Source organism: Engystomops pustulosus, chromosome 7, assembly GCF_040894005.1.
Source record: "Engystomops pustulosus chromosome 7, aEngPut4.maternal, whole genome shotgun sequence".
Taxonomy (NCBI): domain Eukaryota; kingdom Metazoa; phylum Chordata; class Amphibia; order Anura; family Leptodactylidae; genus Engystomops; species Engystomops pustulosus.
Genome location: NC_092417.1, coordinates 24,389,978 through 24,407,105, shown reverse-complemented (window position 1 = coordinate 24,407,105; position 17,128 = coordinate 24,389,978). Strand labels below are relative to the sequence as shown.

The 17,128-nt window shown below is 40.0% G+C and overlaps 1 protein-coding gene across 1 annotated transcript; it reads right to left on the bottom strand.

The window, feature by feature from the left end:
• Positions 1-5,161: 5,161 nt before the first annotated feature.
• On the bottom strand, positions 5,162-16,196 carry LOC140069442 (receptor-interacting serine/threonine-protein kinase 3-like). The gene is made up of 10 exons (XM_072115143.1): positions 15,858-16,196; positions 13,314-13,644; positions 12,929-13,068; positions 11,658-11,707; positions 11,046-11,204; positions 9,983-10,089; positions 9,730-9,790; positions 9,046-9,143; positions 8,139-8,187; positions 5,162-6,001 (listed from the first exon to the last, which is right to left on the bottom strand). The coding sequence occupies exons 1-10, from the start codon at positions 15,989-15,991 to the stop codon at positions 5,778-5,780; spliced, it is 1,353 nt and encodes a 450-aa protein (XP_071971244.1). The 5' UTR covers positions 15,992-16,196; the 3' UTR covers positions 5,162-5,777.
• Positions 16,197-17,128: the final 932 nt, after the last annotated feature.

Below are 17,128 nucleotides of genomic sequence, written 5' to 3'. Positions count from 1 at the left end.
AGGCAATATCTGCAGCTGCAGTTTTACTAGGTTGTCCTAGCATTATCTTCAGGATGAGTTGCACACCAGCTCACCAGATAGATCCTGATGTGGAGAGGACGCTATTCACAACTACCACCTTGCCTATGCATTGGCAGGGGTGTTGCACATAACTTAGGGGGAATTGGTCACCTGATAGTGACATATTTATCAACCCCCTAACATCACAGCCGTTTTTTTGTTTTTTCTATCTATTACTCCCCGGATTTCTAAAGTCAACCTCTTTAATGTTACGTACGAATGATTGTACATGTCTCTGTCAAAGAAGTAAGTTATGATTCCCACGTTAATGAAACTGCTGCTCTTTGTGTAGTCATTTCTTAAATGAAATTGCACAAGTTGTGGGCTGAGCCCTGGTGTCCTGGCACCACTATTTCTAGGTATTGATATCAAGCTTCCAGTTATTAAATAATGCGACGTGATCTCAGTATGAAGCTAATGTCACCCAGTTCACATGGAAGCGCCGAGATACCGAGAAGAAGTGCTAATTAGGGTGCTTTGCCAGTAATTAGTAGCTATTGTGATGTGTAAGGAAATAAGTGAAGTCACATTCCTCTAAAAAGCAGAACTCCACTGCCTACTGCAGATACTTCCCTTTGCCCTTCTTCTTTCTCCACAGCTGCATCGGTTTCATCACCACATTCACTGTTATTTTTTTTAAATAGTTTATTAATGATCGTTATGGTGGCCCTTCCACCAATGACAAAAGTGCATGTCCAGCGATGTGGAAGTTCAACCTTCTGAATGGAATGTTGTATGGAGAGAATACAATATGTATTGTTGTCTACTGGGCCACCGTCATGACTCCAATCATGGGCTCGATTAGGATAGGGGGCCCAGACCGGAGGCTCAGTATTCCCATGTGGTCCGTATTGCACACATGGCCATGTGTATGAGGCCTTAGGCTAAGTTAACATCTGCGTTCAGCAGGTTCTGTTATTAGTAATGGAAACAATAGGACCTGCATCTTTTTTTTCGACTATAAATAATAGAATCTAGGGCTTTATTCACACACTTTGTTTGATCAACATTCAGGAACCAGCATTACATGGAACGCATATGCAAGCGAGCCAAGCCCCTCTCCTGTAATGTTGCGTTGTGTTTCATAACATGTATCATAAACGATGCGCCTGGAATCTGGCTCTACAGGCGGTCCCCTACTTAAGAACACCCGACTTACAGACGACCCCTAGTTACAAACGGAGCTCTGGATGTTGGTAAGTTACTGTACTTTAGTCCCAGGCTACAATAATCAGCTGTAACAGTTATCAGATATATCTGTAATATAGCTTTATTGTTAATTGTAATTCTTATGACAACCCAACATTTTTAAAATCCAATTGTCGCAGAAACCAAAAAAAATTTGGCTGGCGTTACAATTATAAAATATACAGTTCCAATTTATATACAAATTCAACTTAAGAACAAATTTACAGAACCTATCTTGTACGTAACCTGCCTGTATATTAATCAATTATGGGTGCTGTGTGTAATAAGTTTATGGGGTTGCCATATATATTATAAATCAGTAATGCTCTACATAGTATTATTAATTCTGGGGTCTATAATCAGGATAATCAATTAATAACACGTATGTGTGCATTGTGGTGTAATAGTATAAGATGGTAAATTAAAGTGCATGGGGGGAGGGGCAAGTGCTCCCAATTCCAGTGGCTCCCAATTCCAGTATTACAGCAGTCTACCTGTCTTTGGCACTGATAGCTCAGCACTTGTGACATCGAGGTAGTGATATCCTGTGACCCTTGGCCTGTCCAGCTTAGCCTTCAGTGCCAAAGACCATCCCAACGCTGGAACCAGCATTGGTCATCTCTCAGGGGGTTTTCAGGGAAAACATAAACAGCTTTACATTATTTCATTTTTAATTTTTTATTATAAATAATTTACCTTTCACAAATAATAAAAAATATGAAAAAACAAACCTATATAATGAGAAAAATGAGCACTGCATAATATTACAAACAAATTCTCAAAAAAAAAATACTGTACTTGCAAAAATAATTGGCTCCCCAATCTCCAAAAAATCTGGTCAAAATGGCTCAAGTTTTCTCGCCTAACCCTCTACTATTATATTGAATATATCAAGCCTTTTTCTAGACTTCACCAGACCTCATCATACGTAATACTTTTTTTTAAAGACTATTTTCATTTTTCAAAAACATAACAGTCTACAAAATGCAAACATCCACCTCATTGAACTACAAGGTACAGTCATATGAGATGGACAATCAGCACAAAAATCTTAGCATAGGATAATAAACCAAAAACAGAGCGATAATTGCCCCAGCAAGAGGCCCACCTTCCTGAAGGCGGCAAACATTCATTCACCCAACCATTCACACCTCACACAAACGGAGCTATTCCTCCTCCCTACCCGAAGCTGCTACCCACACATCCCAGATCGAAGAGAAACTATTCCGAGTACCTGTAGCAGTGTAAGTGAGTTTCTAAAACAAGTCTAATCAGCGCGATCCATTTGGCTAACGTAGGGCGCCTTGTTGAAGGCTTCCAATTCAGCAAAATAACCTTTCTACCATAGAACATTAGGAGTCTAAACAGAGCCCTCTCAAATCTAGCCTGAATAATGTCGCTTACCAGGCCCAGAACACACTCACACGAGGGGAGCAGACACCTGGGAAACCCAAACGCTCGTTAAATGTAGGAATGAAGGTCCATCCAATAGTCCTGAATGGATGGCCATTCCATCACACGTTATACTCAACATCTTATCATCTATTGTATTCTCCTTTTTCTGAAGTTACATATTACAAAACCCTGATAATATGTTTTTTTTTCTACACTGGTTACCATAATAACTGTTATTTCATTATTTTTATATAATGTTATTACAGGTTAGGTCGGACTATGTATGTCTAGGAGCCTGCGGGTTCACCCACCCTGGCTATAACAATTTCGTAAAACCACAAAAACGTGTGTCTCCAATACTGTCAAAATTGCGATGTCTGGCTACTATTTTTGTATTTTTAATTTTTTGTTAACCCCTTCACGCTCCGTGGCGGATATATCCACCACGGAGCGCAGTGACTTAGCGCTCAGTGGCGGATATATCCGCCACGGCGCTTATGCCGGCTCGGCTCTGGATCAGAGCCGAACCGGCATTGAGAAACACGGGGTGCCGGCTGTAACCAATAGCCGGCACCCCAGTGTAACACCCGCGATCGGAGTTGTCTCCGATCGCGGGTGCTTAACCCGTTAAATGCCGCGGTCAGCGCGACCGCGGCATCTAACATGCATCTGGGGGATCTTTCCCCCACGATCGGCCCCCCCCGAACCGTTTTCGGGGGGCGACGATCGTTGCTATAGCAACTCTGGGGTCCGATCTGGACCCCAGAGTTACTTGCAAGAATTGCCGGTAAGATGGCGTCTGTGACGTCATCTTACTGGCACAGTGCCAGCCTATGCAAGTGCATAGGCTGACACTGATAATACTCTGCAATACATCAGTATTGCAGAATATTATCATGAAGAAGCAATCAGAAGATTGCTTGTTCATGTCCAATGGTATAAAAGTGAAAAAGTAAAAAAAAAAAAGTTATTCAATAAAAAAATAAAGTCATAAATCACTAAAAATGCCCCAAACCCCCAAAACATATAAAGAGACATATAACTAAAAAAAAAAAGTCTAAATCATAACACAAACCCCACATATATAGTATCACCGCGTCCGTAACAACCCGTAGAATAAAAGTAAATCATTATTGAACCCCCACGATAAACGCCGTAAAAAAAAACTGTTATAAACCCTCCAAAAATTATGATTTTTACCTTTTCAATCCCACAAAAAATGCTATAAAATGCGATCAAAAAACCATATGTACTCAGACATGATACTGGTGCAAAGTACAACATGTCCTGCAAAAAACACGCCATCAACCAGCTCCGTAGCCAAAAAAGTAACAATGTTATGCCACTTGGAAGACGGCAATACATAAATGATAGATTTTTCCCCAAATTAGGGTTTTGTTTGACAAATTTAGTAAAACGTAAGAAAATATATTCATGTCTGGTATCCCCGTAATCGTATCAACCCATAGAATAAAGATAACATGATTATTAGTCTATACGGTGAACACCAAAAAAAAAAAAGTAAAAACTCCAGTACAGAATTGATGCTTTTCTACTCCTGCCCTCAAAAAAAGTTCCTAAATTTTCAACAATAGGCGATACCAACCCCAAAATGGTAACAATGGAAAAAGCATCTCATCCCGCAAAAAAAATGCCGTCACATGACCCAAATAACGAAAAAGCGAAAATTTTATAGCCTTCAAAAGGCGCCAATGAGGAAACTAAAATCCTGGCAGCTGCAGCGCCCTCCTTCCCTTCTGCACCTCGCTGTGCCCCCATAAAACAAGTCACAGCCACATGTGGGGGGTCTTTGTACTCAGGAGAAATTGCAGAACAAATTGTATGGTGGGTTTTCTCTTTTTATATTTTGGAAATGTGTAAATTTTAGTGCTAAATGAACGTATAAGGGAACAATATGACCATTCTAAATTTCACCTCCATTTTGATTCAATTACTATGAAGATCTCAAGGGGTTAACAATCTTCGTAAAAGCTGTTTCTGATAGCTTGAGGGGTGCAGATTTGAAAATGGGTAGATTATATAGGGGGATTTGATGCTAAATATGTAAAATTTCATTCAAAACTGTATTTATCCCCAAAATAGTCAATTCTGAAAATCCGGAAAAGCGATATTCTATTTGTAGGCCGCGTGACATCAAAATAAATTATCCAGACATTTCAGAAATTATGAAAATGTAAAGTAGACAAATGGGAAATGTTATTCAGCAACTTATTTAGGTGGTAAATCTATCTGCCTGAAAACGCAATGATTTAGAATTTCGAAAATGGCAAATTTTTCAAAAAATGTATCATATTTTCTTTTTTTTTGTAAATAAATGCAAAACTTATCAGCCAAAATTTACCACTAAAATGAAGTACAACATGTGGGGAAAAAACAATCTCAGAATCGTTTTGATAAGTAACAGTGTTCAAAAGTTATAACCATATAAAGCGAAGCAAGTCAGAATCCAAAAAATCGGGCTGAGCCTTAAGCTACAAAATGGCTGCGTCCTTAAGGGGTTAAAAATGAAGAAAAAAATCTTAATTAAAATTTATATATAAATAAAATATAACAAACTAACAGAAACCAAGCAGCCCAATGTTATCTTTCCCAACAGAAAACTTATCAGTATAGAAAAGAATTTTCCTGTAGAAACATGTTTAAAAAGATGGGAAACACTTTTCAAAAAGTTTATAGTTGCTACAGTCCATAGACTCGATACAGTCCATGTTTTCCATTCATTGGCTGTAAAAAAAATATTTGTGAAGATTACAAAATTCTTGATTGACTGGAGTGTATAATCCATCCTTAACTCTGCCATGTACTAGAGTTCTGAGACCCCTTTAGGCAAAAGTTTTATCTTGGCTTCTAAGTAGGGTCTATGGTGGCCTAAGCCTTCTGAAATCTTGTCAGATAGGTATCACCTTACCTGGATTCTAAGCCTCAGGGTCATGAACCATAGTTTGCATACTCTTGTCTTTAAGTTATGTTTGCCCTATTATTCAGGTCTCCATATTCTACATCAATATGATGTCAGATGTGTTGATATTCATAAATACAATATTGTCTTATAATTTCAGGACTAAAACTTGTGCTTGACAATCAATAACACTCAAATTTGAATCAAATTACATTCAAAAGAGATTCTTGAAAAATGACACAAGTTGTGTAGGATTCTCCTTGTACTTCTTGACCATAACTTTCCCAGTTTCATTCACCAATTCCTTCAAATTCTGTGTGCTGTTCAGTTGTTCCTGTTCATCCTTAGTTAAGATGCCGTCATTATCAAGGTTCCTCATGATCTTGTTATAGTCTCCGGAGCCCTTGATGACTGACGCAACATTATTCATTAGAAGTTCTGAAACAAAAACCAGATGTGTGTGTTAGGACATACAGGGAGTATGTATAACATGTCTAAAAGTGGTATGGACTAAACAGAAAGCCAAGCATGATAGGCCTCATACAACAAATAAACCTAGAAGTATGTTACTTTTTAGCCTTTTAGCTGTAATTTTTATCTCAGCCTAGGTGTCACTTGATCAATATACTGGAAGTCACATCTTCTATGGCACTGGTGGCGAACCTATGGCACGGGTGCCAGCTGTGGCACTCATAGCCCTCTATATGGGCACCCTTGCCATCACCCCAGGGCAGGGTTTGCCAGACAGGACTCAAGGCCTTTTGCCGTCCCAGACAGCCCAGGACCCTAGAAGGAAGCTACAATGATAATCCAAACTTCTTCTTCTTTCTACTGTATTGGTCTTCTCAGGTGCCTATAAAATTTAAACTTCTGAAAGTTCAGGGAGTAATAAGTTACTGCTTAAATTGTCACATTGGCACTTTGTGAAAAATATGTGGTTTTTGGTTGTAATTTGGGCACTCGGTGTCTAAAAGGTTTGTCACCACTGTTCTATGGTTTGGGTCAGAGAGCTGTTATCCATCTAAAAATATGGCCAACACATATGGCCTCTGTAAAAAGAAACCTTAATGAAAGTAGAAAAGGATATTCTACTGGGTTGGTCCTCCCAAAGCATAGACATATAAGTTAATTGGAAACCTGGTCTAGATAAGGCACAGTCTTCTAAAAGAAGTGGTCTTTGAAGAGTTATAGGAAGTAAGGACCTCAAGACGTTATAAATAGACATCGAAATGGTTTCTACCATGACCGCCTTAGGTTTGGAAAGAAATAACAATGGTTTGTCTATGTTAAGTGGTTTAGTGTATGTTTTGTTACTTTTAGCCTTTTAGCTTTAATTTTAGTCTTTGCTTAGGTGTCGGCAGCACTTCATGGACCTAAACAGACTCCACGATACTTGACCCATACTCTGGTGTTCATAACATCAAAGGTCTATCTTAAAAATATGAACGCATTGAGCATTTTGCCCAGATATATCACAATAGTGTACAGTATACACTATTCTGGTAATGTAATTTTATAATGTAATAATTACTCGGACATTGGCTTCTTCTGAATTCAACTTTACAAAGAGTGAAATCTCTTTGAAATTAAACCCTTAACGGTAGTAGAAAATGATCTTCTACTGGGTTGATCCTCCCAAAGCAAAGACCCAGTGCGTAAGACGTATAAGTGCAATGAAAATCTGGTCTCGATAAGGGACAGTCTTCTAAAAGAAGTGGTCTTCGAAGAGGCATGACCTTAGACTGTTTAAAGGGGTATTCCAGGAATAAGCATAATCCATATGCAAATGGGTACTCAAAATATAAGCTAATGTGTAATTAGTTGTTATTTAAAATTTTGCTCCCATTAGCAGAAAAATGCTGCTGACATAGACTGTAATGAAGAATTAAAATGCTACTGGCCCTTTAATCAGTCCGTTAATTTCCTCCGCGCGGTCCATTGCAGAGTATACACAGGACAGAAGATGGCTGCTGGTCACATGTCCACATCACATGTCCTGCACCTGCCTGAGCAGGTCATGTGATCACCACTACGTTTGGCTGTTGTCGGTTGGTTGCAGTGCATCCAGTATGGTTAGTGTTGTGGTGATGGCAGTTACACATCATTTCTATGGTAACAGAGTTGGACAGTCTGTTAGATCATCGCTGGGAGCAGATCATAAGAGGGAGGAGGAGTTACTGAGAACTAAAGGATCATGGAACTTGTAGTTTCCAGTGGCGGCCATCTTATTGATAACTCCATCTACTTTAGAGAGGCCATAAATTTTATAAATCATAAAAATCTAACTATTTAAGCTCCATTTTGTGACTAATGACATTGAGTAATGTTGTACTCATTTATTTGTATCATCATGGGTTTTTGTGTCAGACCTTCATATTCCCGGAATACCCCTTTAAGTATAGACATCAAAATAGTTTCTCTTCAGTCTTCCATGATTGCATTGGGTTTGGAATCACACAACGATGGTTTGTCTATGTGTAGTGCTTTAGTGTGTATCCTAGCACTAAATATTAGATCTTGGCTTCCGGTTAGATAATTTTTGAGTATTAACACATAATAAAATATTGTTAACAACCTGACGATGAAATGTCATGGTCATCGTCTTCTGAAGAAGCTCCAGAGGCCTGAAATATGAAACAAAGGTATAGTAGGCATTAGCTTAGTACAAGGAAGAATATAGATATGATACGATATGTTACAGGAGAACACTGCTCCTAACTGAACACACTGCTCTATGATTACATATTACATACAGGGTATACGGATATGGTATATACTGACACCATTCTGTAGTGAGATGTCACTGTGTTCAGAGGCCTTTTGGTCATTAGTATAACAACAAGGATATTTAGGTTAGTGAAACCAGAAAACTTTCTTCCTGACCCTTCTAGGAGAATCATTTACCGCAAGGAACCAGGTTATATTGTGTGTGCTTTCTGTGTATGTATATAACTGATTATTAATTATAATATAGTAGACTTTATATGTGTACCTATAGATATACCAGGTGTTCTGTGTTATACCATATACAGACTTCATATGGGTACCTATAGATATTCCAGGTGTTCTGTGTTATACCATATATATACATAACTAAGTGTCTGCAGTGAGTGTGTATATAATAGTGTAACTACATTTACAACCTGTAGCCATATCCCGTTCACACCTGGATCTGTGCCCTGCATGTGTATTGAGGGAGTAGAAATATATGTGGACTCAATCACATATGGCAGTGTATCTAATATGTACATGGGCCTATAGGATCAAAGTCAACTAAACCAACCCAATACTCTGCCTTGGTGAAGATCAATAACGCCAAAACAACTTTATATGGTTTGATTGATATCCTTGTTTGTTTGTTTGATGGCTTTTTAATGGATTGAACATTGACATGCTGAGTAGACCTCCACTTATATCCACAAAAACTATAGTTGATGGGCCCTCCACCTAAACTGTTGCAGGCATCTCGATGTGTAACTCACAATATTGTCATTCCTGAGTTCCTCATCCTCTGTTTTTGCCTCTTCGGAACATAACACTTCTGTTTTTTCTTCATCACTTTGTAGAGCATCTCCTAAACCTAAAATAAGAAAAGTAAATTAAGAGAGCTATTGTTTTGGAACCCATATGCAGTAAAACCTTAGTAGGGTGCTATAGGGGACTATTAGAATTCACTATGAAATTGTTGAGGGATGTTATATGTTTTTGAATTTTTGGGCAATCTTTTATATTTTGATTGACTATAACTTCACGGGACATCACAAAATTTTCTCTTAATGATTTGCATGGTGTGCGTTATGCTATATTTAGAGCATATTCCACCTACAGTATGGAATGTAGACTTTGAAGGGCTATGCTTACTGGATACACAGAATTCTATTATATATTCATCTTTAAGAGATGTGCCTTATGTGTCCAGTTTTGAGCAGATATACAGCATATGTGACATCGTTGAGTAGGTTAAAGGGATCACATGACCAATTTTGTCATAATTGTCCATTTTTTTGTAAGCTTTATAATCTATTTGGTTTAATGTCTCTTTATGTGTGGAAAAACAACATTTTCAAGAAGAGAACAAAGCAAGGACCCCTCCAATTACTTCACTGGGTCATGATATCCTCATTCTTCAATAAGTGGGAAGATCTCATCAAGAAAGATTAACTGACCTTTAATGAAACTCTCCATACGCATACTAGAGTCTTCACATGTTCCCAAGGCTTCTGAATACTTTAAAACAAAAGAAATAAAATCACCATAAAGAGAAAAAAATTCTTCATGACCTAAGACAGATGGAATCAACATACTACTTCAATACCAGTAGGTCCTTCAAAGCTAAAACTAAGACCTTCCATGTATTCATTTGGGCGTCCAGTCAGTGGAAGTTGACTGGTACACATAAAACATATCTGCCGACGTTACCTGATCTTGCAAAGATATCTGACGGAGAAGATCCTGGACATTTCGTACAGCGTTGACAATTTCATCTGTATACGCCTCAAACATCACTGCTGTCGATTTACTACAGTCTTGTAAGAGAAACAGACAAAGAAAAGTAACATTACAGAATGCAGAACTGAAGATAATAGTTTAGGTTCTTAATGGCTGCATCTTGACGATGCCCAACAAATATTGTCGTTGCTTCTTGTTCAAGATGCATGTCCTATTTCAAAGGATATTGGAAAGTCTCTAAAAAATATTTAGTCACACCTCTTTGAGAAAAATAGCCCTCTAGAGTAGTTTTCGAGGCTAGAATACAACTAATGACCTATGCTTAGATAACCGACACCCCAGCTTACCAGCACTCCGATTTCCTGCATGTGTCGCTTCCCCGCTCAGGTCCACAGGAGGTCACCTTCTTCTTCCTGGTGCAAGTAAGTGCTTGATCTTGCGACATAATTTGAAAGTTAAATCCTGCGCTTAGTCTGAATCAGTCAGATCATCCGACGGCACGCCCCACGATTTATGTCTGACGAAAGTGCATTCTGCGGACCCTTACTAAATGTGCCCCAATGTGACAGTCAAAGAAAAGAACTGTTAGAGCGCTTTAATTCACTTCAGTAAGAGCTTCACCGGGATTTCTACTTATGTGGTCAATACACAACATATTAAACTTCAATTGTAGTGTAACTGTGCACCGTTGTTCTTGCACCCCAATGATGAACTACTCATACATATCCTTTGTATATTTACTAGTAGTTTTTAAGCCTTGAAAACCCCTTTGCATTTAGGTCTTCAGAGAACAAGCCTGAAGGGACTTTACTCCAGTGAAGAAAATTGTTGCATCAGCAAATTAAGAGTTGTCAAAACATGTCTAAGGGATAAGGGTATGCAACAGAAACTGTGTGGAAGTCATCAAACTAAAATGACTGTCTATTTTTGGTCAAGAAGTCAAAAACATCTGGAGCATAGGCAAACTCTGCAGTATTATAAAGTGATCCAGATTGCACTTATAATTAAATTTGCCGATAGTCCATGTACTCACCATGGAAGCTAGGTCTGTCCTCTGCTTTGTGTTTCCAGCAGTTAATCATGAGTTCCTTAGCTTCGGGCACCATTCTGACATCACTGTACTGGTCTACATGACTTAATCTAGGTCTTTGACCTTCACATACACCTCGCTGGATGACCATATCATGAACACCTGCAAGAGGAGAAGACAACACAGTTCTACTTTATATATTAAACCAGTGATGGCAAACCTTTTAGAGACCGAGTGCCCAAACTACAACAAAAATCTGCTTATTTATCGCAAAGTGCCAACACAGAAATTTAATTTATGATTTATACTCTCTTCCCTGTCACAGTTTTCATTGATACCAGCACCTGAGGACACCAATAAAGCAGAAAATAGTCCCAGGTAGAGCTGTCACTTTAAAATAGCTCTGTGCACAGCAAGACCTGGGCTGTCTGGGACTGCAGGAAGATACCTGGAGTCATCTCTGGTGATGGCCTGAGTGCCCACAGACAGGGCTCTGAGTGCCACCTCTGGCACCAGTGCCATAGGTTCGCCATCACTGTATTAAACCAACAAAGAGTAGAGTAAGTATTTAGCATAATTGTGCTGTGTTGCCTAAGGCTACATACTGTTACCTACCTGGATAGGGCTCCTCACCGGAGAACATCGTCCATAGTAAGATTCCATAGCTGCGATTCAAAAAGTTGATATAAAGATCAGCAACATTAGTGTCAATATAAACATAGCAATCACATACAATGGTTTGTCCTTTGCCTTATTTGTCTCACAAAAGATCCAATTTAAGGTTCCCCAACCACAAGCAATATAAAATGTTTATGACCAGGTGACAGGGAAAACAGACAGTTTGTGTGCTACAGCGTTTATGTGTTGCATGTTGTGTGTACTGTATGTTAACGTGTAAACTGTATGTGGTCGGTTTGTTAATACACTTGTATGCATGTGTATTGTATAAATGTGCATGAGCTCAACGTTTGCATTGTGGATTTACTACACATAGAAGCCACACAGCAAATCGGCAGGTAATACACTAGGTATGAAGGTACCCTTACATTTTCCAGGATGTAAGCCATAGCAGGTCCAATCATAATTTTCCAAAAATGTCTCCAACCATAATTTCTGATGGCCACTCTATATAAGTCACATACACCCCTCCCCCACCATGGTTCCCGCTCATTAAGCATCCCTAAAAAAGCCACGCCCCTCCCCTCCCCCCCCCCCGATTTCTGTTGTGTGAAAGCCAGCGAGATTGCGCCGAAATCCGATCACGTGCGCCAAAATCCCAGCGGAATTTGGCGCAAAACGGAAAAAGGCGTGAAACCCGGCGAAAGTGCGGCCGCGGAGCCCTTAGTAAATGAGCCCCAGTGTCTTATATTAATTTTTGCTCCTAAACTGGCGCTAGGTCTTATTTTCAGGGCGATGTCTTATATTTCCATGAAAATTAATTCACATTTATTATTGGACAAAAGAATCCACTTCTCTAACATCCTTATAAATCTCCAAACTCTGAATTTCTTGCAGACTTTCTTGTGACTCCATTTGTATTGGAATTATTGGCGACAATAGCATTAGCACTTTTCTTCAATGATCCTCTTCTTGTCAGCACTTCTTGTCCGGGTAGCTGCTTGTCTCACATTTGCAGCGCTACAGTCAGAGATTTTATCCCATGATTTCTTCCGCATGTCCCAACCTCTTGTGGTATCTAAATGACCTACTAATACTAATGTATAGCGGGGGGGGGGGGGGGGGCTGCTGCAATGACTGCCGCTAGGTCTTATTTTCAGGGGAGGCCTTGTATTACTAAGCTTGAAAAAAATTCTACTAGGTCTTATTTTCAGGGGATGTCCTATTTTAGGGCTACACTTATTTAGCAGTCAGAAAATCAACCTTACCTGTACACATCACAAGACATAGTAGGGTGATAGTTGATGTCGTTCAAAGCTTCCGGCGCCATGTAGGACAAGGTCCCAGCGAAAGATGGAGTTACAGAACTAGTGGCCCCAACAATCCTCGACAATCCAAAATCTGTGATCTTATGAAAGAAAGAAATCGGATAAACTTGTAAACATATATAAAAGGATAACCGTCATCACATTTCACTAACGACTTCCATATTAAAAGAGTCAGAGAGTGTTATCTCGGGAAAAATTGGGATCCCTGAGGTGGAACATCCACTGATGCTTATCGAAGGATTCCTTGGGATTCACAGCAGTACGAGGGGTCAGGTGACATTACAAGTTTAGAATAAGATGCAACTGATTGGTATTTTGGTATTACCTGTACATCTAAGTGCTTGTTTAACAGTACATTACAGGGTTTCAGGTCTCGATGGATGATTGGAGGGTCAAGGCTATGGAGATAGTTCATACCCAGGGCAACCTGGTGGAGAATCTGGAACCTCAGAGCCCAGGGGACATTAAGGATCTTATCAAAGAGAGTCCGTAAAGAGCCATAGGGCATGTACTCCATGACCAGTCCATATTCTATAAGACTCCCTTCAGGTTTCTCATAGACAGCGAGGAGACGGAGCACATAAGTGTCACTGCAGGCCTTCTGCATTACATCTCGTTCCTTCATTAGATCCTTCATCAGTTTTTTCATGTTTGAGCTGGAATTAAAGAAAATGGTCTGGTTATCCATAATATTACATCTGCTTTTCAAGCCCAGAGAAAAGACTTGTTATATTATTTGGCTTGTTCTGTTATTTCCTTAGGCTTATTTAGCCACCATCTAGAGACAGCTTTATGAAGCTTTATATTTTCCTTAAGTTTTTCTAAAGTTAGGCCCATTCAAATGATCGTATAAGCGTCCAAAAACTTGTTCTGTGTGTAGACTGCAGGTAAGAGAGGCGCCACACCCGGCTTGCCCAGGTAAGTGCTTGGTGCTATGGCCAGTAATAGTATAGTGCTCAATGTGGCCAGGAATGTCCACTCAAGTTCTATTCCTAAAGCTGAAACAACTAATAACAACATCTTTAAGACACAAATGCTATTGACACTGAGCACAGTACAGCTGGGAGACTCCCCCTGTCTATAGCATGTCCACTTTCTTTTGTGGGATAATGGGGAAACTAAAAACATGTAAGGGGCGGGGGGATTTATTAAGCTGTCTAAGTTTAAGGATGTGCTTAGTTGCTCATGTCAACCAGACAATCAGATCAATCAGACAACTTAGGGTCAAAGTATCCTAGGGAGTACAAATTTGGTATCGCACCGACCCAAAGAATAAAGTAGACCTGTCATTTGTGGCGTAAAGTGAAATACATAAAATCCAAGCCCACAAGAATACGGTGTGAATGCATTTTTTCCCTAATTTCACTGCATTTGTAATTTTTTTCCTGCTTCCTAGTACACAGCATGGAATATTAAATACTATCGCTATGAAGTGCAATTTGTTAAACAGAAAATAAGCCATAACACAGCTCTTTACATGGAAAAATAAAAAAGTTATAGATTTTTGAAGGTGGGGAGTGAAAAATGAAAACGCAAAAACGAAGAAGGACATCGGCAGGAAGGGGTTAAACTGCTTTAGTTCGAGAGAACAATTTAAGTTGCTTTCTTCTAGTAGCCATAACTTGTCTGTGTGTGGACTTCACATGTTTCTCCCTTGCGGCTTCGTTATCTCCCTCCCTCATTGTGCACTGTGCCCCTTGACCTGTTGCTTCCTGTGTTCTCGAAAGTGAAAGAAGTTCCAACCATCCAAATTCCAAAAATAAAAGATGACTCCTCCTCCCTATTCCGGCTTGGAATTTCCAGGCATTGCACTTGTACAAAGTCAGCTCCCTATTTATATCCGACTATAACCCCTCCTCTGTGTATTTAGTTATATAAATGAGTGGATACACCCGTAGCACAGCGGAGTCTGTCATCTGACACTACGGCGTGACTGATTGAAAAAATTGAAGCTTCCTTAATGTTATGTACTTAAAGCAATTTAAAGCAATTTATGTGCAATATCCAATCACCAACCACGAATGTATCTATAACACTGTTAGGTCAGTACCGAAGCTCTACTGCCCCATACACACAGCATCCTTCTAGTGTGCGGCCATTGCCCTGTTCTGTCTCTCCATCCTGGATCAGGAATAGAATGGCAGAATTACAGTGAACTCTGACACATATGTAAACGTCCATAACATACGGTATATAGAACTATTTATCACACATACAAGGTCCAGCATATAAAGTATATCCAAAGTACAGGCAGTCCCCGGATTACGTACAGGATAGGTTCTGTAGATTTGTTCTAAGCTGAATTTGTATGTAAGTGAGAACTGTATATTTTATAATTGTAACCCTAGACAAATATTTTTCTGGTCTATGACTATTGGATTTTAAAAATGTTGGGTTGTCATAAGAACCAGGACTAACAATAAAGCTTCATTACAGACACCTGTGATAATTGTTATAGCTGTTTATTGTAGCCTAAGGCTAAAGTACAATAAATTACCAACACCCAGAGGGCCGTTTGTAATTAGGGGTCGTATGTAAGTCGGGTGTTCTTAAGTAGGGTACAGTCTGTATAAGTCGGAACTGGTATATTTTATAATAGTTCCAGACATTTTTTTTTTTTTTAGTAAATTTATTCAATTTTGTGCTGAAGAATTATCAATACAGCTTCATTACAGACACCTTACAGCTGATCATTGCAGCCGGGGACTATAGTAACATCCAGAGAGCTTCACCAGAGGTCACAGTGGGCAGAGAGGTCCGTCTGTAACTAGGGGTCATCTGTAGATCGGGTGTCTAAAAGTCGGGGACCGTCTGTACATAGTATATACATACTGTATACATAGTACATAGTAATCACCACCATACATACCTACGTGACCCCTGAATCATCTTCAGTGCGATCTCCCTGTTCAGTTTCTTGCTCCATCCTCTGTAGACAAGTCCGAACCCCCCGGAGCCCACCAGCTCCAGCCGCTCCAAGTCCCCAGCTGGAAGACGCTGCATTGTGTGCCCAGTAACAGCGAGGACTGGCGATCTGGGCACAAGAGAAGACACGTCACCGAGGAGAGAGCCAAGTCCTGCTGTGTGTGCAGAGCTCTGGCCGCTATCTGGGTTTTACTGTTTCCTTTTTGTAAAAGCCTCAGTGTTGTAAGCAGCAGCTTCCCCAGAACTGATCTATTATTGCTGCTGGCAGGGAATTCCTGCTTGTTCTGGGAATTTTCCCAGTGTGTCTTTCAGATCACGGATCCCTCCTCCCTCTCCTCTGGTTCTGTTGCATCATAGTATTTACTAAGGATAAATATTTGCAATTTCACCGCATTTTTTTTACATTGTTAATTTTGCCCCGACCACTTTACAGCTTAAATAACAAGTTACACCCATCCTAAAAGCCTGTATGATTGCATCGATACCTAATGGAGCACATTTACTTACCCGTCCCGTCGCGATCCCCGAAATGCGTTGTCCGACGAGGATTCGGGTCCGCCGCGTCCAATTTCCTGCATGTGTCGCTTCCCCGCTGAGGTCCGCTGAAGTTCACCTTCTTCTTCCCGGTGCATTTGAGTGCTGACCTTGCGACTAAATAGCTTTTTAAATCCCGCTGTTTTTCTGAATCAGTCAGGTTGTCCGACGTCCACGCTCCCCGATTTGTGTTGCATGCAAGCCGGCGCCGATGCACCACAATCCAATTGCATGCGCCAAAAACCCGGGGCAATTCAGGGCAAAACGGAAAAAACTGCGAAACCCGATGAAAATGCAGCGTTCGGACCCTTAGTAAAATTGCCCCAATATGTATAGGTGTATGACATGTCCATATAATACGAGGAGGGGAGGATAGAAGCTGTGACATTGTCAGTAGTGATGTAATGATGGGTCAGTGTTATCTATATAGAGGTCATTGTACAGGGAGGGGGAGGGGATAAGCTGTGACATCATCTATTGTCAGTAGTGATGTAATGGTGGGTCAGTGTTATCTATATAGAGGTCACTGTACAGGGAGGGGAGGAGATAAGCTGTGACATCATCTATTGTCAGTAGTGATGTAATGATGGGTCAGTGTTATCTATATAGAGGTCATTGTACAGGGAGGGGGAGGAGATAAGCTGTGACATCATCTATTGTCAGTAGTGATGTAATGATGGG

Bases quoted from the DNA above. Each gene is read 5' to 3' on its own strand.
- LOC140069442 (XM_072115143.1), bottom strand. From the start codon at position 15,991: ATGCAGCGTCTTCCAGCTGGGGACTTGGAGCGGCTGGAGCTGGTGGGC. The intron at 13,069-13,313 runs GTAATACCAAAA...TTCTTTCATAAG, and splicing joins ACAAGCACTTAGATGTACAG to ATCACAGATTTTGGATTGTC. The intron at 9,144-9,729 runs GTCAGTTAATCT...TTCTTATTTTAG, and splicing joins TATGGAGAGTTTCATTAAAG to GTTTAGGAGATGCTCTACAA.